The sequence below is a fragment of the Lissotriton vulgaris genome, chromosome 10 (genome assembly GCF_964263255.1).
Source record: "Lissotriton vulgaris chromosome 10, aLisVul1.2, whole genome shotgun sequence".
In the NCBI taxonomy this organism is placed as follows: domain Eukaryota; kingdom Metazoa; phylum Chordata; class Amphibia; order Caudata; family Salamandridae; genus Lissotriton; species Lissotriton vulgaris.
Genome location: NC_141698.1, coordinates 524,589,969 through 524,611,433, shown reverse-complemented (window position 1 = coordinate 524,611,433; position 21,465 = coordinate 524,589,969). Strand labels below are relative to the sequence as shown.

Below are 21,465 nucleotides of genomic sequence, written 5' to 3'. Positions count from 1 at the left end.
ATGCGGGGAGGGGTCGGGCCCGCCACGAGGCCTGTCCAACAACGTCGCTATGAAGAAAGCACAGAGATTCATTAGCCCAGCATTCGTCAGTCTTTTCAGAGTTAAGGGGCATCTTCAGTAGACAGTAATGGGATAGTAGACCCAATGATCTGAGGCGACTCGGACATGTAAGATCCCTATTTCTTTGACTTAGGTACTTTAATATTGGTCCCACTTGGCTGTGAATTTATCAGAGGCGTCCTGCATGTCATGCTATCTTCATATGCCAGGAGCTGCAGTACTCTCAGTAGCCACATGGAGATGTTAGGGGTGAGGTATTTCCCCAAGAGGTCCAAGATTGTCGGTTTAGCTGCCAAGAGAAGGTGCCAGATCCTCTTCCCTTTGGGGGAAGGGAAGTTGATAAGTGGTCTTTAGGGGTAGTCCCAGTTAGATCATTCTCTTAGGGGTATCCCTCGATTGAGGCAATGACCTGCAGAACGTCCTCCTAAAACCAGTTCTAATTAGGGCAGGTCCATAGAATGTGGTAGAGGGTTCCCGTCCCTCCATAACCCCTCCAGCAGTCCCCTGATTGAGTACTGTCCCACATCTGTAGGTGTGCTGGTGTATAGTGCCACCTATAAAGGATCTTGTACAGGGTTTCCCTTTCAAGTGGGTGTCTTGCAAAGTTGGTCATGGCACCCCATAGTTTATCATCAAGGGTGACATCCAAGACCTCGCCCTACCTAGTCTTGTATTTCAGGTGTGTCTGTGGTGTTTTCATAAGTATAGTGGCATATATTTGGGAGCTCAATTGTCGCGATGTTGAGAAGGACTTTAGGAACTGCTTAAAGTATCTGATGGGTCGCGTAGCTGCGATCTTTACCACAGGCTGTAGCACCCAGTGCCTGAATTGTAAATAGTACAATCTCTCTGTCCTGGGGATCTGGTAAGTCAATTAGATGCCTTCAAACGACCTTATGGTGCTATTATGGAACATATCTTGAGCCGATAACAACCTCTGTCAATTCATGTGCAGGACCACACTCTTTCCAAACTGGGACAAAATATCTGTTCCCATATATTGGTGTTAAGGGGGATGGTACTCAGTAGTTTCCCCTGTAATGTTAAAGATAGTCCAAGCATCCAGTGTATCCCTCATTGCAGGAGAAATGTAGAGGTTGCAGCCACACTATCATCTAGGCAACCAAAGGACCTCTGCCAGCGGTCCAGCTGTCATATTCTGGTCTATGAAACACCAGGGCGTGTCAGTCTCCCTTTAGAGCCACTCTACCATGTATCTCACTTGCGCCTCTAGATACTAGAGGAAGATATGGGGGGCGCCCAACCCTCCTTGTTTTGGATGGAGTGTACTGGTTAGGTGCTAAAATCTGGGGCATCTGTTGGCCCATATGAATACAGATATCTGCTAGCCATCTTGTGTTGTGGTAAGGGGAGTGCCTGAAGCATGTACAGACTCACGGTGAAGGCAGCTATTTTAAAGGAGGCTCTCCTCTCGACCCAAGAGATAGTTTCAAGGTGCCAGGAGGCAGTAAGCATCTTATGGGAGTGTGCTAGGAGCTGGAAGTTCATCCTCGCCTGTAGATAGGCATGCTTAGCTCATTCCTCCATATGGCCATGTCTGAACTGGGTTGGCAGAGTGGGCTAAAGAACGGTGATGGATTAAACCCAGATCTGTTGACTGGGTGTGAGTGTTTGAGTGATTCAGATGCTCCTTTCATCACCGCCCCCTTTTGTACTGCTTTGTTCGCCATAAGTTGGCAGGGTATGCTCAGACGTGAGTCCCTTGCTCACTTTGCCACTGGATTCAAGCAAGCCAAGCTGAAGACGGCTGGAATGCCAGAAACCGGTCTTAGGAAGCTTGTTTACGGTCCAGGGAAGGCATGGCTTGGCAGTTAGGGCTGGACTGTTCCCATGAGGCACAGGGTCAGACTGATTTGCATATGGCCATGTCTGAACTGGGGTGGCAGAGTGGGCTAAAGAACGGTGATGGATAAAACCCAGATCTGTTGATTGGGTATGAGTGTTTGATTGGTTCAGATGCTCCGTCCATCACCACCCCCTTTTGTACTGCTTAGCTCATTCCTCCGGCATGTCAGCCATGTACAAGGGGCTATAGAACATATGGAATGCCTTGGCCTTGCGGTCGCCTGAGGGGCCCAATTCCCCAGCGGAGTTCTTTACCTCCCAAATGTATCCTCTGGTACGTTGGGCCCAGAGTTTGTTGGCGAGGAGGGAGACCGCTTTGTTACACCCCCTCATAGAATCTAGCCCTGCACAGGCCAGTATAGAGTTAGCTCTATCATAATCCACATTACAGATTTGGCCACTGAGGGCTGTAAGGCTCCTCCAGAGTTTCTTAGAGGGGCAAGCCTTATGTTCCTTTTCTGTTTTTGGCATAGTTTACTGCTTAGGTTGGATATTTTTTCACCCAACTGTTGGTGGAAAAGCGGCATATTATAAGGAGGTTTATAGATCAGTAGGCAAATCAGGGGAGTGTGAGGGGAATCAAGTTTAATGATTAAACTGTCAATTGAAATAATATCCAAAGCAGCGAGAGAACTGAACTAGTTTCTGATGAACTATAGCCACGACCCCTCCCCCTGTCTTCCCGGGGGCCCTGTTGGCTTGAAGAATGTAATAATTACTAGGGAGTGCCCCCCAATGTCTGGGTGGACTTTGCAAAGAGCCAAGTTTCGGTAAGAGGAAGTATGTCCGGTTTGTCGGAGTCCGGAAGCTGAAATATATCTAATTTGTGTTTAACCGTGAGTGAGTATTCAAGTAGGTAACTGTTAGTTCAGTCATCCTGTGACTGTGGTGTTTAAGAATGGTGTCTTCACCTAGATAATTGCCTTGCCTGTTGAGGGTATCTGGACAGGGAGGTCAGTTGATAAGTTCATGATGGAGCTCTCTGTATTTCATGATTCCTAGATTGACTAGTTTAGAGTGAGTAGTAGGTTTTAGTATATAATCATCAGTGTAAAATTGCTTCAAGTCGTGTGGGGAATAGCTTATAATTTGAGCATAGTGTATGGCCCCTGGACGTGAACGGGCGCAGACGGGCTTGCCTTTGGCGTGACTGCTGCGCTCCCGCACTGCGGCCGGCATTTAGTAGACGAGTACAGGAGCTGGCTCTACCCCCTCCCACAGTGATTAGTTCCCCGTAGGGGTGAGAGGGAGAGAGTATACAGTGTTTTCAACCCTATACCGGTAGACAGTGATGCTAAGCTCGATGCGTTAAAAGTAAGTCAAATATACAGGGGGTACGGGCTTTCAAGTTGAAAGTTCACAGCTACACTGTTTGCTGGGACATGTTAGAAAATTTAAGGGGCGCAAGATGGGTAACAAATGATTGCAGCTGCTTTTGCTGGCAGCAAAACGCATAGAAGGAAAGAGGTGTGGTGACGTGGCCAGGTCGACTGACTCTGGAATCTGGGGATCACGGTTCGATCCCCGGTGGCGGCGGCAGATTAGCCCAGCACCATGTGACTCTTGGCAATAGCTTGCTTAATCTTCCCGACGGCCCCAGTGCCTAGAGACCCTCACGGGTGATTAAAAATCCAATTGGTCGCACACTGCTCGTCCTACCAGCGTGTTACCCCAAAGCATTGTGGTCCATGAAGTAAGCATCAGCAGGTGCGCCTCTGCCAGAGTCTTGAGCAAAAATCACTGTCGCGTTGGCCATTCCTGGACACGTGTATCAAGGTTGTTACCTCTCATCAGCAGGGAATAGGCATGTATGTAGGGTCACTGCGTAGGCTGCCGAAAAATGTTCTCAGGTCCGGTACCGCTCGTGGCATGCAGGTGCGTAACCATGAGCTTGTCGGCCCCACCGGCTCAAGGGAGCCTGAATATAAACAAAAGTCCAATTGGTCGCACACTGCTCGTCGTACAAGCGTGTTACCCCAAAGCATTGTGGTCCATGAAGTAAGCATCAGCGGGTGCGCCTCTGCCAGAGACTTAATCAAAAATCACTGTCGCGTTGGCCATCCCTGGACATGTGTTTCGAGGTTGTTACCTCTCATCAGCAGGGAATAGGCATGTATGTAGGGTCGCTACGTAGGCTGCCGAAAGTTTTTCTCAGGTCCGGTACCGCTCGTGGCACGCAGGTGCGTAACCATGAGCTAGTCAGCCCCACCGGCTCAAGGGAGCCTGAATATAAACAAAAGTCCAATTGGTCGTACACCGCTCGTCGTGCAAGCGTGTTACCCCAAAGCACTGTGGTCCATGAAGTAAGCATCAGCGGGTGCGCCTCTGCCAGAGTCTTGAGCAAAAATCACTGTTGCGTTGGCCATCCCTGGACACGTGTTTCGAGGTTGTTACCTCTCATCAGCAGGGAATAGGCATGTATGTAGGGTCGCTGCGTAGGCTGCCGAAAAATGTTCTCAGGTCCGGTACCGCTCGTGGCACGCAGGTGCGTAACCATAATCACGGGTGATTGTTTGCGCTTTACAAATGTGGATTATTATTATTATTAGTCCCCATAACATGGATGAGTCAACGCGCCCCCATAGTTGACACATAGCACTGGGATGAGTGGAATCTAGCCAAAGAGGCCCATATGAAATTAAATAGAAGGGATGAGAAACTGGAAGATTACCATAGGGAACGGAGGGAGTTGTGTGATGCATTTATGAACCCCAACTTGGATGGGAGTTACCCGCGTGACTCTGGCACACTAGTGCAAGCACATATGCAGGGAAGAATTTAAAATAATGAATGGGGTGAAAAACCTAGTATAATAGTGAACACTGAATTGACCTGTACCCCAATTGTTGGTTTACCAATGTATGCTCTGCCGATCACTGCTGATTCTGTCACCTGTAACTGTATAACTGCTGCAACTTTGGTATGAAGAAAAAAATCATAATTTCATTTTTCAGATCAGCAATTTCAAACTATAATTTCTCCCATTTCCTCTGCAGTGTCATCAGGAAAGAGGAATAAAGTAGCATGCAAACCTTTAGCAATCATTTTTATTTCTAAATATTGTTTGACTGTTTGTACTTCCCACCATTTCAGTGTTTGTATTTCCAACCATTTTGAACTTTTTCCTCTTTTAATCTGTAATCATTTTAGTCTAAAAATTAACTGTTTCAAACTTTTAGGGTTATCAATGGAGCCAAATTTATAGGGATCAGTCATAGGTCTCTTAAAGAGTGAGTCCACCAACGGCTCGCTTCTAGTTAGATGTTTGGGTAGCATTTGAATTTGAATTTAAAAACATTTATTGAGCGCTCTTATACCAAGCGGTTTCATGGCGCTTTGAGATTACGACCAGCAAACAGCAGCAGGAGAGGACATACTAGGTGGCAAAAGCACTAGAAAAAAGAAAAGTTTTCAAGTTTTTCCGGAACTCTAAATAAGAGGATGAAGTTCGGAGCGCCAGGGGGAGGGAGTTCCAGAACACAGGTGCAAGGGCCGCGAATTTCGCCCCGCCAGCTTTCTTTTTCTTAGAACGGGGTATGGCCAGGAGTGCCATGTGAGTAGAGCGGAGTTCTCTGCCCGGTAAATAGGGCCTGACAGCTGAGCAAATAAACTCAGGAGCAGTGCCCATCCTGGCCTGGAAGGTGAGGCAGCCTAGTTTGAATAAGGACCGTTCTCTCACGGGCAGCCAGTGCAGTGCCTTCAGCAATGGGGTGGCTCGATGGAATTTGGGCAGTCCATGAATCAGGCGGGCAGCCTGATTCTGCACTAGCTGCAAGCGGTGTATGGCGTAGGCAGGCGCGCCGTTGTAGATTATGTTTCCATAATCAAGGCGCGAGAGCACCATAGCCATTACAATAACCTTTAGCGCCGGAAGGGAGAAAAAACAGGATATTTTCCTGATTATCCTGAGAGAGAAGAAGCAGGAGGATACCACCAAACTGACTTGGGAGTGCACAGAAAGTTGAGAGTTAAGCAGAATCCCAAGGGTTTTGACTTTAGGGACCGGGAGTGGGGGGGCACCAAGTGATGAGGGCCAAAAAGATGGGGACCATGGACTGCAACCACCTCCAGTCAAGACCAGCTCAGTCTTGTCTGGATTAAGCTTGAGGTGGTTGCAGTTCATCCAGTCCTGAATGAATAACATAACAGTTTGAACATTCTGAGCGGACGAGGGGGAGTGGGAAAGATTGAAGATTAGCTGGAGGTCATCGGCGTAATTGAACACCGTGACCTCCAGCTGCTGTAACATAAAAATGAGGGCATCATTCCTCAAAGAGTTTTAAGCTTGGTCTCAGAGCCAGAACACAAACTAAAATCAAGGGAAAGAGGGAAATGCCTCAGTTTGGGACCAGCGAATGACTTTAGTGTAAACTAAAAGAGTGAATATGCACTTTCTTCTAGTGAGGTAAGATTTAAGTATAGATATTACATTGAATCAGCAATCTGAACTATTAAATCAGAACTATTTTTAAAAGTACATTTCACAATGTGCTTCCTAACATCTACCACAATTCAGTGTACTTGACTAAATCCTTTTGGAATTGTATTGGAAATATTTGGAAGAAATATCTTTTCCTATGAACCAAAAGTAATATTCATAGGATTAGTTATTTAGAAGTTAATTCAGATTTTTCTTTTTACTATCGCTTTTATGTAGTACCTAGTGGCAATCATGATGGCTTCTCAATCACATGCCTGTGTGGCTTTTTAAAGAGCGGAGGAGATTAAATAAAACATTATGATTATTTTTGCTCATTTACTACAGTTGTTAATACTTTCAGGAACACCTTAACCTACTAGAAAAATAATTCTTACGTTTTTTACTTAAAAATGATTGTAAATAGATCGGATTATGTGCGAACTTTGGTACAAATGTGGAATATTCACAGAACGGAAATCAATGTCACTTTGATATTGTTTTTTAGCTTGTCAGTGTGACGTGAGTCTGACAATTTTTTAATATATAATCTTTTAACCACAGTTCTTTTGATGAACAAACATAATGTTGTATTTATTTACCGTTGTTATGAATTGTACACTAGTGAAATAATTGGGAACTCACTTTTATTAAATATTAATAACAATTTGTAATTAATTTCAAAAGTGTGCTCTTGTGAATGTACTGTATATAGTGTGATCTGTTGATATGTTCTCTTTTCTCCCTTTTTTTGCTTTATTGTTTTTGGGTTTGATCGAGAAACACATGCCTGCAGTTTTTTGTTCGGATTCTTTTTTTGTGATTGGAGTTCTGTTACTAAAATAAGGAGTTTCCTCTTTTTTATAACCACTATCAAAAGTATCAGTATATTTCTATTCTTATGACCTGCTCCATTTAACTTTTTTTGACCTCAGAACTGCCTCTTTTTACATTTTCTAGATTGCTTGGGGAATACAGACTACAAAATGAGGTCTTATGCCGGTCCCAACTGAGTTAATTTCACTCCTTCTTTAGATTTCAGTTCAGTGCTTCTTACTTCTACTCCTAGTTTTTGTTTCTTAGTCGCGATGATGTTAGCATAGTCTTAATTTCTGGAAGAAGATTATTCAGATTCCGCTGCCCATTGTAGAAGAGAGCGTACAGTTATAAGAAGTTGGAGACATAGCTACACAGGCCGGATCTGTGAAGAGCTCTATCAGATCCAGTTCTAACAAAAGAAAGCTGGCAAAATGGACATTGGACATTGTGTGCATCACCTTTTTGTTTTTACCTGATTCCATTAAGATCTTTGCAGGAGAATTCTTTACCTTGTTTTATACCACTTGCTGCAAAAATGTCAGGAATTAAGAAGTACAGGAATGAGGGGAGGAGCCAAGCTCGACAACGAGATGGCCGCACGTTAGCTCGGCTCCGCCGTCCTACCTGCCTAAATTCGAATATCCTGTCGCTTATCCTGCCCAAAACAGACAACAACCTATATGCAGAGCTTTGCAGTCACTTACCATCCATCCTGGTGGGTCCGGTGTTCGGTGGATCCACAGCGGCGTCCTCCCGGAAATTGCGGCCTCCCCGGGGTTGAGACCGGGGCCTCGCCCTTAGCGAGTTGCCGACGAGAAGGTGTCGGCGGCGGCCTCGGGTGGAGGTTTAGGGCCGTCCGAAATGCCGATGTGCGAAGAGCCCGGAGGCAAATGAACAAGCCTGGGACAACCGTCCAGTGCTCCAGAGGTGGTGTGCGGCGAGTTGTGGGTTGGGGACGCCGAGTTTAGTAGCGCCCCCCTTTGTTGCCGTCTGGCCGTACCAGGCTCCTTTGCTCGGTGGCGAAGAGGGATTTTGGCGGAGTGGTGTCACCGGCGGGTCCCCCTCTTTTGTGGTCACCATTTCAGTGCTTTGGGTGCTGTTTGTGCGCTTGAGGGGGGTCCCGCCGGGGTTCTGCTGTTGAGCTCACCCCTGGAGATGAGTCCGGAGAGACGGCGCAATTGTCGCAAAATGGCGGCTGTTGCCATGTCCTGTGCGGAGTCCTGGGATGCCGATTTCTTGCCCTTGTGCCCCGCTTGGGCCTATACTGGTGAGCTCGAACCCACGATTGGCGACGTCCTGCAAGCTTTGACGACCTGGAGGTCGACCATGGTCCGGGACTCCTGTGCGCAGGGGGATGTGATGACCGCCATTGCTCCCGGGGCCGCTCTTGAGGATACGGATGGGCCCGGTGAGGTCGTTGATTGTTCCCCGATTTCTGGTCGGGATAGCGATGATCCGATACCAGAACGGGTGGAACCGCTGGTGTTCATTGACACTGGTATACATGGATGCTGTGAACAGTTTCTGCATTGCCCTCGGGAGAGGGGGTTCTATTGGCTGCTTCCGTTGAAGGTCCAGCAACTTCTCCACGGCCTTTCTTCATCGCCATGTTCTATGCCCACTGGATCTATGGACATTGCGACGTTGGCGAAGAAAGGACTGGGATGAACCCGTTTCTTACTTCGGAGGACTACTAGTCGGTGAATGGAGTTGTGGACTGCCCTACATTGTGATGCTTTGTTGATTCTTTAGTATTTACGTATAACTGAACACTTGCTAGTTTCGTTTTGGACCACGCTCATGGCGTGTGTGGGCAGGGGGCGGGGGCCGTACCATTGGCTAAATGGTTCCTCTCCCCAGGCTTTTCCTTTTTTTTTCTCTTCTTTTTCCGTTTCTCTATATTATCTTTCCTATATTTCGGGTTCATAATTAGGGCAACAGGCACGCTGCTGGGGGGGGTAGGCCATATCCTTCTGCAGGAGTGCAGGGTGGGATGGGTGGTTTAGGGTCTATTAGGTAGTTCTTTGTTTCTATGGCTCTTTTGTGTCCTTTTCTTGGATCTCCACGACTGTGCGTAACCATGCGGGGTGAGTTACTGTGAGGGGAGGGATAGGTATTTTGGGTAGTATGGTGCCCGTGGTACTGTTTCTCCTGAATTGCTCGATCCGCCCCCAAGCACGTTCGCTAGTTGTACTGTTGCTCGCTATTACCACTGGGGGGCCGGTACAGTAACGTGGAGTCCCCCTACTTCCCTTTCTCTTTAGTATTCTTGTTTTCTTATTTCTTGGGTTGGGATGTATAATGATAGCAACTTATCAGTTTCCCTGATGGTTTTTATTACTACGAAATCGCTGTTCAGTCTGTTTCTGGGTACATGTGGTCGGGTGTGGATACTACCACTGAGGAACTATAAGCGAACCTATGTTTTGCATGCTATGGACCTTTCTGATTATTGTTTTTTGACTGTACTGCAATGAACCAGTTGGATTATTCCCCACCACGTACACCATGTTGCTACCTATACAACCGATCCTTTCTTCTTTAATATATAAAATTAACCTCCTTTTATCCTATGTCGAGTGGTTCCAGTTAGTTAATAACATTGACTTACAGCGATAAGTAATATCATCTAACCACTCCGTGCCTTTAATTGATGATGGTGCCTTCCAGTTTTGTTTCGTGGCCGGCCCCCGGGTTGTAGGCCCGTATTTGTATGCATCCATTTCCTCAAATAAAGGTTTTCAAAAATAAAAAAAAAAAAAAAGAAGTACAGTACATGTCAGTAATTGGTTGTTTCTGACATGCTGTTGCAACCTTTGAAGTGAAGATTTTTGATGAACTGTTTTGTGAGTCTGAAGATGGTAATACATGTTCGATATGGTAACTTAAGTTGAGTATGGTAACAAATGTTGGGTTAAAGCATTTGATCAGACTGCCAACTCTACTGAATCCTTTTGCAGGATTTGCTGCCAGGGTCATTCAGTGCTAGTGCTAGATTCAAACATGATAATCAATCTGCATTACTAAAATGTCAATGGTATAAGACTGAAAACTCACCTCTTTTAAAATATTTTTTACAGTCCTGGACAAATTCGATATGTAGTGAGGGTGCCTGGATACTATTATGAAAATCTGCTTGTGGTAAAATCGGATTTTTCTGAATTACTTGATGGCCAAAACCTTCGTACTCTGTGGTCTGTCAACACATCAACTGTCTTAAGGTAAGAAATTACAGTGATGCAAAGAGAACGCATGCTAAATCGTGATCAAAACAGCAAATATATTTCTATCTTTAAATAGGAGTTTTACAAAATTGTGTAAAAAACATGGAAAGTAAAGTTGAGGAGCCTTCTGCTTGCAAGGTATTTTGATAACTGCTGCTACAGTGACAGAACTTGTTTTTCGAGCGTTGAGGATAGGAGTCGGGTAAGAAGGTACAACAGGCGAGATTATGGTGAAATGACTTACTATGTACATTTATAAAATGGTGTTATAGTGTTTATAATTAACAGGAAATCGTTTTTAGTTCATGCTAAGATGGATGAAAAATTTCAAGAGGTTTATTTTGCTTATTGTCTTAAACTTACTCTTTCATAAAAACTATATTTTGTGGAAACATTGTGTTAATTTGAAAGTCATAGCTGGCGAATTCACTAGGAATGTAAAGTGTCTTCAACAAAAAAAACAGACATTGAATAGCATGGGAGGGGCAGGTGCATTGTCTTCTGTCAGAAAAAACACCAGTTCCACACCAAACATGATAAACTGTAGTCTGAACAAACTGCTCATCTGCTGCTTCTCTGTCAATTTAAGGTTTGCCTTACGGTCACATGGCAGTATATTATCATCCTTACTTCCGCAGATGACACAGAAAGACTTCATTCCCAAATGTTTACAGTACTGAGGTCTGGCCTAGCTAGTGATTGTATGTACACATTTGCCATCTTTCTAATCATTGCCTCTTAGGACCCAGCACTCAACCTGCCCCTGCATACTGGTTTAGATTCATCATCAAGAACCTTCATACAATCAGGCAGAATGACCTTATTCCAAGATTATTTTCTCCTGCATCTGAATGGGTAATCTACTTCCCTTAAAGCCAGCCATAGGCCAAGAAAAAGGGAGTAGGAAATGATCAGACCAAGCCATCGGGTCAGGGGTTTCCCAAAGTACCGTTGTAGGAGGCTGGCTTAGTATATGGGTCACACTTATTTAAGTGAAGCACCTTGCTCTCATCCAGGCAACCCTTATGGTGATTTTAGAGGTCTTAGACAACCATAGAAAGCTCTCTAAGTGGTAGCTGTGGAGAGCAGCCTTGAGGCTCATCTTGAAGGAGTGTTAAGCAGCTTATTTTACCAGCTGTAATCATGTAGTGTAGATTAGATGAAAAAAAGAACAACACAGTGTATATATAAACAAATTGTTCATTTATTACACAACACTCACTGACACACTGGTATATCTCCTACCCGGAGATATAAACACAAATACATAATAATACTTCAATTGCAATAAGTAAGTAAGTACAAAATACAGTGGTTTCCGAAGTCAGCACTTGGAATAGAAGACTCAGGGGAGCTGAGGACACAAGGAACCACCCAAGTTAAGTACCCAGGAACCCCACGGAGGCTGTGTACAGAGTGGAAACACAGCCGCTTGTCCAAGTCAAAAGGAAAGTCGCAGTTGGGGAAGAATGACCCTTCCCAGTGGACCCTGAAGAAACCTAGTAGAAGACAGAAGGTTGGAGAGTCACTCCACATGTGCATACCCCAGCAACCAGGATACCTACACCAGGAAAGCTGGGTGCATAGGTGCGAAGTGACATCGGAAACTGCTGTAGACCACAATGGAGTACTTCAGGAAAGACGCCACTTGAGAAGACTGTACAAGAATCTGGTGGAATCCAAGGGTAGATTCTTGAAGTGAAGAACCTGCAAGCAGGGGGGAAAGAGTCTATGCCACTTGGAGGTGACCTGGAGGCACAGAAGAGCAAAGCCCACTGATGTCGGATGGTTAAGGAGAGCTGATGGTGACCTTGTCGCTGCAGCTGTGGGGACCAGTCAATGCTGAAGAAGACCAGGAGCCATGCACGTGCTGTCCTACATTGCAAGTCAAGAACCAGGCAGTTGGTGTCCGGCGGGAGCAACAGCAAGCCTTGGCAGCTGCAACAAGCGTGGAAAGCGAAGGAGCAATGTTGGGACCAGCATGGACCAAGGGATCACCACAAGAAGGCGAGTGAGAGCATGGCACCGAGCAAGTAGGGGAGCGCCCTGGAGCAGGAGAAGACTCTCAAAAGGACCCACAGTCCGAAGGCACAGGAGTCGCAAGAGGACCTCGGGCAGCTCACCAAGATGAAGGCCCACAGTGCAGAGGATGCAGTGAGGATGCTGTTCTTGACAGGAAGAGTTGCTGGAGATTGGAGCTTCTTGTAGCCCAAAGATCTCTGGAGGGCAGTCAACAAGCCTTGGCAATGGCAAGTTGACACAGTGCATAGGTGTTTGGTCCCAGCAGTTCCGAAAGGGATACTGGCCCCAAATTGCAGAGAGGACAGGTCAGGCCTCAAGGGAGTTGCAGAACCGTCACTTGTGTTGCTAAGCCTTTTGAAGTCCGTTGGGCATCGGGAGCTTTGTTGCAGGGCCTGCAGATGTAGGGGAGTGACTCCTTCACTCCAAGAGAAATTACTTTGGGTGTCCTTGAAGCCCACAGGTCTGTTGAAGATCCTGGCAGATGCACAGACGATGAAGAAGACTTGCAGAACAGTGAGACCAGTAGCATTAGGAGTCTTCTGGGATGCAGTTCCAGGCGAAGTCCAAGTGTCAAGATGGTCGAAGATACATGGGGGTTATTATATGTGCAAACTATTTTCATTGCACTATATTCTGCATGTATCAGTTTTTTGCCACATTTTTCCCCCAAATACATTTTCCCTGGTTTAACCTCCCAACGTGTTTGATGCAAAATATTGATTTTGTGGTGTTTACCACAAAATTCACTTTTCTGATCCCTGTGCAAACTCCTGTTATTCTTGACCCCGTAAACCTCATTCAAATTTGTGAGGTTGTTTTTATTTATTTAAATGTATTTTAAACTGTTGTTGAGCTTTTTTTAGCGGAAACAATAAGTATAGTTGTAATTTTCTGTTTACACCGAGATTTGAGTTTCCCCTTATATGGTGTTTGCCTTTGTTGTCTTCTCAAATAGGATTTCCACATTATCCCTAGTATATGTGGCATCTGAGGTGAACTTAAAAATAAAAACTTAGACGAGGCCATACAACATACCATTAAAGATGTTTGCCCCATCATAACTCAGAAAGTAGGTGTCCCGATCCCAGTACAATAAGTAGCTGAAATCCTTCAAAGATACCCGGGCAAGCTCAAATAAATGCATGAGGGTGGAAACCATTGTTATCAACAAGGTCCAAAACAAAACAAATATTCTACTGATCCAACATCATCGAAATAAAAGCCATCTACAACAAAATGATCAAGCTGACAAAAAATGTGCCCTTTATTTTCAATATTATTGTCACTTGCTTTTTTCCTTTTACTTGTAATTCTAAGAATAATACATAGTGCATACAGTAAAGACATTGAGATTAAGACCCAAGAATAAAAAACTTCCTAGCTAATTTAAATGAAAGTTTCAATTCAACTAAGGACACCTATGCAAGGATTATGCAATACTTTCATCTTTATTTTCTCCTGCAGCATGTTAAAATTCACCACTTCAACAAATACAAACTGTATATCCCAAGAAACACTGAGATGATGCAATAGTTGTTTAATACAGTGTCCTACTACTCCTTGAGAAAAGAGTCTCTCCAACTTCCTGTGCCTCCTTTTTCTCTGCACAGCCTTAAATCCAAAACATCCTGAATTTGCCCCTCTATCGGGCTTCTGTTACTGGGTGCCATCCGGCAGTCGGAGCACCGTCAGAGACGGGACAAAAACGTGCAAGATGGGTGACGCACATCAGACGCCCCTGGTGGCTGGATTACCACTCCTGGTGTAGGCGCAACCAGTCAGTAGGAGATCAGTTGGAGAGAACTGCACAGTGTCAATTGAGTCAACCCTGCGGTCTCTTGAGGTAGTACAGTTCCTCCGTTCCGGACATAGAATCTTACTTTTGAAGGAGATGCTTTCACCAGAGACAATTCATCCTGTGGCTTGAAACCTTACCTGAAGATGCAAATCTTTTCCTAAGGCAAGGATTCTTTTATTTGATGTTCAGAAGATGTTTTCAACCATTCATGCATCGTTATAATGCAATAAGAACTTAGTCAGTTTTGCAAGTTTGTGTTGGTATTCTGCTATTGGCAACATATTTCGTAAAGTGCAGATATTTGAATGCGTTTTACTGTGGTTTCACTGAGTAACTATCTGCCAAGTGGACCTAAAATCCTTCTTTTGTTTAATTAATGACTTCCATGCTAATTCATTGACGATTATGTTTTACGGGTAGAATAATATTAAGCTCACTCTGGTATAGGTGTTGTAGAAACATTAAACTAGACAAAGCATACCTCAGTTTATGTTCTGTCTACAGCCAACAAACCGGGTCCAATTACTGAATTATTTGACAATGGGTCTAAGAAGGACAATTCATTGTTACTTTCTTCTTTACAGCGAGCCAACATTAGGATACTATAAAAAAGATGTGTTGGATATAGTAATGGAAGTCGGAATTGGAGTCAACAGAAAAAAGGTACAGTTGTCAGTGCTTTCGCATTTATGTTGCTCTTGTAACAAAGTACTGTCAGATGCTCACCCTGTACAAAACACTTTAGTCCTGGTTCTGCTGTCCCTCATCACAGTCCTTGTTACAGTGAAGGGGTGGCTGTGCGCTCCAGCTAGTGACCTTGTGGCCTGTGAATTTATTTTTCTATATTATACTTCTAAACCTTTTCTAAGCTGGTAGCCTCCAGCTACACTCGTGACCTGCTTACCCAGCCCTGATGCTGAGGTGAGCAGGATCATCCCTTGCGGATATGGTGAGCTTTGTTGTTCTGCTACTCGCAGGTTTCCTGTTAGACATTAAGATCATGCTAGGAGTAATGAATCTTGATATATAAACCAAAATCACTGCAGCCTTTGATGTGTTTCCTGTTGGTAGTAATAACTTCAACAGGACACTTTTTTCCATCAGAGTCTAAACATTAGTCGACTGAGGCTCCAGCTAGCACACACCATCCTTTTAATGTCGAATAAGCAACAGATGGCATCAGTCACTCCCAGTTGTCCTCTGTACCTTATTCCAGGTGATCATAGAGCTTTTGTGTCTGAATTCTCCAGTTGATCCAGGTTATCAAATGTGCCCTAGGTCTCTGGAAACCGTATGTCCTTTGGACAGGGCTGGCTTCAGTGCTGGTGGCACCCAGTCTGACAATCTGTGTTAGTGCCCCCACTCATTAAAAACATCCATCTCCACTAATTCCCTCCCCACCAAGCTCCACCAACCCCTCTCTCATATGATATAATTTGTTTTATTTGAATCAATAAAGGGTTCTGACCTGTAATCAGCAAGGCTAGGCCAATGCAATAATCTACACAACAGCACAAATGCCACTACTGATAATGAATTATCAGTAGTGGCATTTAGATAATTTGTTTTATAGCACTACTCATATCAGTGTAGGGTGTCAGAGTATATTACATCACACACAATTGATACAGAAACAATGAATCATACATGTGTAAATCAGTCTATAGGAAATGTTACAAAAGACAAAGAGGATTATAAATTGGAGGACTCGCATGCCATCTATATTAGTAGTCTGGATATTTTAAGAGTATTTGATCTGGAGCAGCACAAACACATGATTTAAAACATCAACATCAACATCAAAACATCATTGACGCAAGCCTCTACTCCAAACCCCAGTGCCTAGCACCCACTGAACCAAAAAACAATGCTACATGGTCAACCTTTGGCACATACTCGGAAGAAGAAATTGGCAAACTGCTCAGCACCCTGAAACCATCCAATCACCTCACGGACCCCCTTCCTGCTGCCGCAGTAAAAGACTTTACCCCTTTGCTTCTCCCTCTCTGGACTAAAATTATCAACAGCTCTCTCCAACAAGGAAGCATACCTGACTCCCTCAAAGTTGGTCAGGTCACACCTCTACTAAAGAAACCTACAGCCGACCCCTCTGATCTCAACAATTACCGTCCCATTACCAATATTCCCACTCTCGCCAAACTGCTGGAAAAATGCGCACAACTACAATTGACTAAACACATTGAACAATTTGATCTCCTCAACCCTCACCAGTCAGGCTTCCGAGCAGGACACAGTACAGAAACTGCTATGACTCACATAATTGACGACGCACTCCAAATGCTAGACCAAAACGACACCTGCCTCCTCATCCTCCTTGATCTCTCTTCAGCATTCGACACCGTTAAACATGAGAATTTACTAGAACTACTAAACACAAGAATGGGTTTATCTGGAACTGTTCTCAAGTGGTTCACTTCCTTTCTTCACAACAGGTCGCAGAAATTCAAGAGCAACAACCTGATGTCCTCGCCAATACCCGTAACTCTAGGTGTCACCCAAGAATCCTCTCTATCCCCAACTCTGTTCAACCTAGTCATGGAACCTCTCACCACCTTGCTACAACCATCCAATGTACACTTTCACATGTACGCCGATGACACCCAACTTTATCTCAAATTACAGTCCCCCAAAGACATCTTACTCCTGAACTCTACGATCAGATGCACCCAATCCTGGCTTGCCGATAATCATCTCAAACTCAATGCCCTGAAAACAGAGTTCCTTCTGATCTGACCTCCAGCGAAGATCTCCACCACTCAAATTTGGCTTAAACACCTAACCGCACTCAATGTCCAACCCACCATCGTGGACTCAGCAAAATCTTTAGGCATAACACTCGACACCAATCTCAACATGCAGCAACATATCAGCAAGGCAACAAAGGAAGCGAACTTCCAGATAAATATTCTGAGGAAACTTAAACCCTTCCTCCCAGCCAAAGACTTCCAAACCGCAGTACAAGCACTAGTCATCCCTCGAATTGAATACGGCAGCATCTCCCTCTGTGGACTTCCCCTAACTACAACCGCACCCCTAAGAGCTTCTCTAAACGCTGCAGCGAGACTCCTCACTGGGTCAAAAAAGCACTCCCATATTACCCCTGACTTGAAATCCCTGAACTGGCTGCCTTTTGAAGCCAGAATACATCTGAAAATCGCCTGCATGACACACAAGGCGGTACACCTAAACTCACCCGGCTACCTCGCTCAGAAACTGACAATCTCTGGCGGAGCTAGAAACACTAGAGGCACAAACAATCTTCTGCTGATACCTCGAAGATTCCGAAAGGAAAAAACATATAAGCGCTCCTTCTCAGGAATGGCGCCTAGGATCTGGAACTCACTCCCGCCCGAAACCAGGCTTATCTCTTCCACTATACTCTTTAAAAATGAAGTAAAAGCTATCCTCCTGGCTAAATACACTTGAATTATTTTCTCGAACTCTGTTAATACTCTGCACCGATCTGTACTACATGTTTGACCCCTTTGCTTATTTGTATTAGTTATCTTATTACTCACATGATTGGCTTTGCAGCCACCTATTTGTACTGTTTGACCTATTGATTTATCTGTCTGACTATGCTCCCTCATGTACTACTCTTTGTAAAGCGCTCTGATATCTGCGAAGATCTTGTCCGCGCTATATAAAACTTTCAAAATAAATAAAATAAAATAAAAATATCACAGTGGTTGGAGTTAGCTTTACTAATAAGAATATATTTTTCTCAAATTAACTCTTTTTAGCAACATTAGGATAATGAAAGACTGGGGATAATATATAACATTTAACCTATACCATGCAGTTTGTATGCAGTTCTTAGATGACCCTTAACACCATCAGTGCTGCAGCAATTCCCCCTCTGTGCTGCAGATCCTTTACTCCCATTGTTCATGACGAGCTCAGCTCGTCATGAGCACACGAGCAGTGTACTGCATGACGAGCTGAGCTAGTCATGAGCATCAAAGGGGTTAATAGCTTACCGTGCTATATTAGGGTTGTAACTTCTGAACTGCAAGTAACAAAAGGATTTCTGTGACAAAAGTAGTATCGAACTGACCAATCCCTATGAAATATTTCTTTCGGATTAGAGTGGTACTCGTTCTTTGCATCAAGCATATTAACCCTCCCTGCTACTTTATCATGGGTGTATACTGCCACTAGACAAAACTCTGGTCTCCCTCAAGCGGGAACATTTAATCACCAGATTTATCTTGACATTTTTATTTTTGCCTAAAAACTGCTGGACATACAAGGAACTCTACAGCAGGTGCTTTTTAAACTCATGTTTCTAAATAGGGCATCCCCGAGGTAAGTGCCAAGAGCAGGTGCACCTGTTGCAGTGCTCTTGAGACAGCCCTGCCATTGGATTCTAGAAGGTCAGCGTTGATCGATGTGTTGTTCTTCTAGACAAGCAACACAGATTCACCCATATAAAAATGACCAACAAAGGTCCAAGATATAGTTGGAGATAGTTATTCACCAGATATGACAGATCCTTCTCATTCAAAATTGTTCCTTTGATCACTTATTAACCTTTTCAGGTATAATGACAGCCCCTCTTCCTCACTGTCAAAACACATCAGTGAGCTACACTGCAGTCCTCTGATGGTCAAAACCTCTTATCCGAACAGTTGGGTTTCCTAGAATTTACCATGAGGACCTTTGTAGGACCTCTTCAGTAATACATCACAAGCCAAAGCAGTAAAGACAACTACACAGCTTTGGAGTCAGACCCTCTCTTCTGTGAAGTGGAGCTTTTCATATTCCTAATGGGACTGCTTTTAGAAAAGGAACGCATTCTAATTTTTTTCGCTATTCTTTCAGTCAGGCAAAGAATGTATTTGCTTGGATTTAATGTAAAGAAAGACATTAGATGTTTTCTTCACTATCATTAAAGCCTATAGTGCTATTACCCAACCGAAATGATGGTAGAATGTAGGTCAGTTTATGAAAAACTTTAGTTGAGGAGCACGCAGTTAAAACTAATACTATTTACTTGTGGAAGAGGTGTGGCGCAGCGGCCAGGGTGCCTGCCTCCGGACCACGTGGCTCACGGTTCTATCCCTGGCACCAGCGTCAGGTCAGCCCAGCACCATGTGACTCTTGGCAATAGCTCGCTTAATCTTCCTGAGGGCCCCCAGCGCCGGGAAACCACTTCGGAGGTAGCTGTGCGCTTTACAAACTCAAGGTTATTATTATTAATATTACTTATATTTGACCACTTAAGCATGCTACCAGGAAGGACCTCTAGCCCAGTACTTTGTAAAATGCCTGATTGAAGTCCCCAGCAATTGATTGAAGCTCAGTGCACTGCTACGTTGCCTATGGGGCTAAAAAGCTTTGAATAATTTTCATCTACAAGTAGATCAATGTGATTAAATTTTTACTTTATTTGCTATTCATTATAATGCAGTACTGAGTTTATTCATTCAGTGTCCAAGATGTTACACATGAATGTTTAAAAACGTACCTAATTTCATTGCGGGTGACCAGTTACCTTCATCAGAAGACCAGGATAATCTAGTGGAGTGATCCACATCTACAGAGAAAAACAATATAAGGGAGTAACATTTAAGAGAAAAGCTACGGGAAAAACAAGCAAAAGAATAAATACTTGGGAAAAATTATAATTGGCTTTTCCCCAGTCTTTGTGCATTCACCCTCCATTTTTGCTGAACTAATTTTTGTTGGCATTAGGACTTTCTGATCTTCCCCTTTGCCAGTGGCAAAGTGCTTGTGCGCTCTCCTTTAGATTTGGAACATTAGCCTACACCCCCCAACTGGCACATTCAAATTACTAATGTGTCCCTAGTATATAGTACTACATTTACCCAGGGCCTTTACATTATATGCTACCAATGGTCCTGCTGCACTCTTTGTGCCACTAACTAAAGTAGCACTTCAAAGCATGTCTTAGGAATGACAGTACAGCTTGTAGTGCAGTTTAACTGCAATTTTGACCTTGCAAAATAAACTTTTTGTCAGACTTAAACCTTCCTTTTTACTACTTCTAAGTCATCCCATATATAGGCCTTGAAGGCTCATAGGGCAGGATGCATGGTATTTAAAAGGTGGAATATGTGTTGACACTGAAAAGTCATTTTTCATTGTTTTAAGACTATCTCTCCAGCACTAGCTTACCTTATCACACTTTATACTTGATAGCTTGAGTTTTGGAACAGATAGAGAAATGATTCTTCTTAAGTTACTATTCTGAAAGTGCCACTTGCAACTCACACCTAGGCCTACCTGCCCTTTGCTACCCTATACGATTTAAAGCCAAACTCAGGAAAGGGAGATGGTTAGACAAAGGGGGTCTCCCACACCTATAGGCTGGCACTAGGCATAAAAGTGGCACATTCAGAACCTCTCATCAGAACACTCCTGGACCTGTGGAAGATTGACAAGATTGCCTGCCCTGGTGTCTGAAGAAGCAAGTTTGGACCTTCTTGACTTGAAACCAGGCCCCCCAGAAGTGACTCCAAGGGTCAGTTGGTTGACCTGTTTGAACTACAGGGACACAAAATGCTTCCAGATGCCTCCCTTCATCTGCCCAGCTGACCAGCACCGACTGAACCTACCTGAACTTGCCTAAAGCCCTCCTGCTAGCCTGTGCTGTCCTGATCCCCATGACGTGCTTCACCAGGTTCTGTACCTTTGGCTGGCATCATAGCGCACTCCTCCTAACTCAAATATCAAGTCCTGCGTACCAGGTGAACATCCAGAAGTTTTACGGCTTTTCGCTACACCAAACGGACTCTTTGTGCCACACGCCGACCATCCACAACGCCCAGTGACACAGATCTCCAGTGATGACTAGTTCATTGTGTCCGCTGCAAAAACCAGCGCCGAGAGTCCGCATCGACCACTAACGCGAAGCTCCAGTAACTACTGACTCTTCACAATGAACAGCGCAGTCTGCAAAGCCATACCTTCTACTCAAGCCCACACTGGTCTCTTGACGCTAACCGCCAATGTGAAGCTCCGCTGCAGTTCTCCATTTGTGGACTTGGGCTCAGAGAAGGCAAAATCTTCAGCAGGACGAAACTGGTCCCTGTATCCGATGCATGCTCCATTGTGGTCTGCCTGAAATTGCAACTTTGACCTGTACCAGCGTGACCTAATAACCGGAATTAAATCTTTGTACTTTTTGACTCTATTTTCACTAGAAGCTTTAACAATCCATAACTCCGGTTCTACTGATTGTATTTTTAAACTTTAGTGTCATTTTATGTTTT

The 21,465-nt window shown here is 44.3% G+C and overlaps 1 protein-coding gene across 4 annotated transcripts in view; it reads left to right on the top strand.

The window, feature by feature from the left end:
* Positions 1 to 21,465, top strand: part of FAM234A (family with sequence similarity 234 member A) — a 460,740-nt gene that overhangs the window by 268,961 nt on the left and 170,314 nt on the right. For all 4 annotated transcript variants that reach the window (XR_015300694.1, XM_086941371.1, XM_086941370.1 and 1 more), the window contains exons 8-9: positions 10,243 to 10,383; positions 14,791 to 14,869. Coding sequence is in view for 3 of the 4 variants with exons in the window: in XM_086941371.1 (XP_086797497.1) it covers positions 10,243 to 10,383; positions 14,791 to 14,869 (220 nt within the window). In the remaining variant the exon portion in view is untranslated. The remainder of the gene's footprint in view (positions 1 to 10,242; positions 10,384 to 14,790; positions 14,870 to 21,465) is intronic.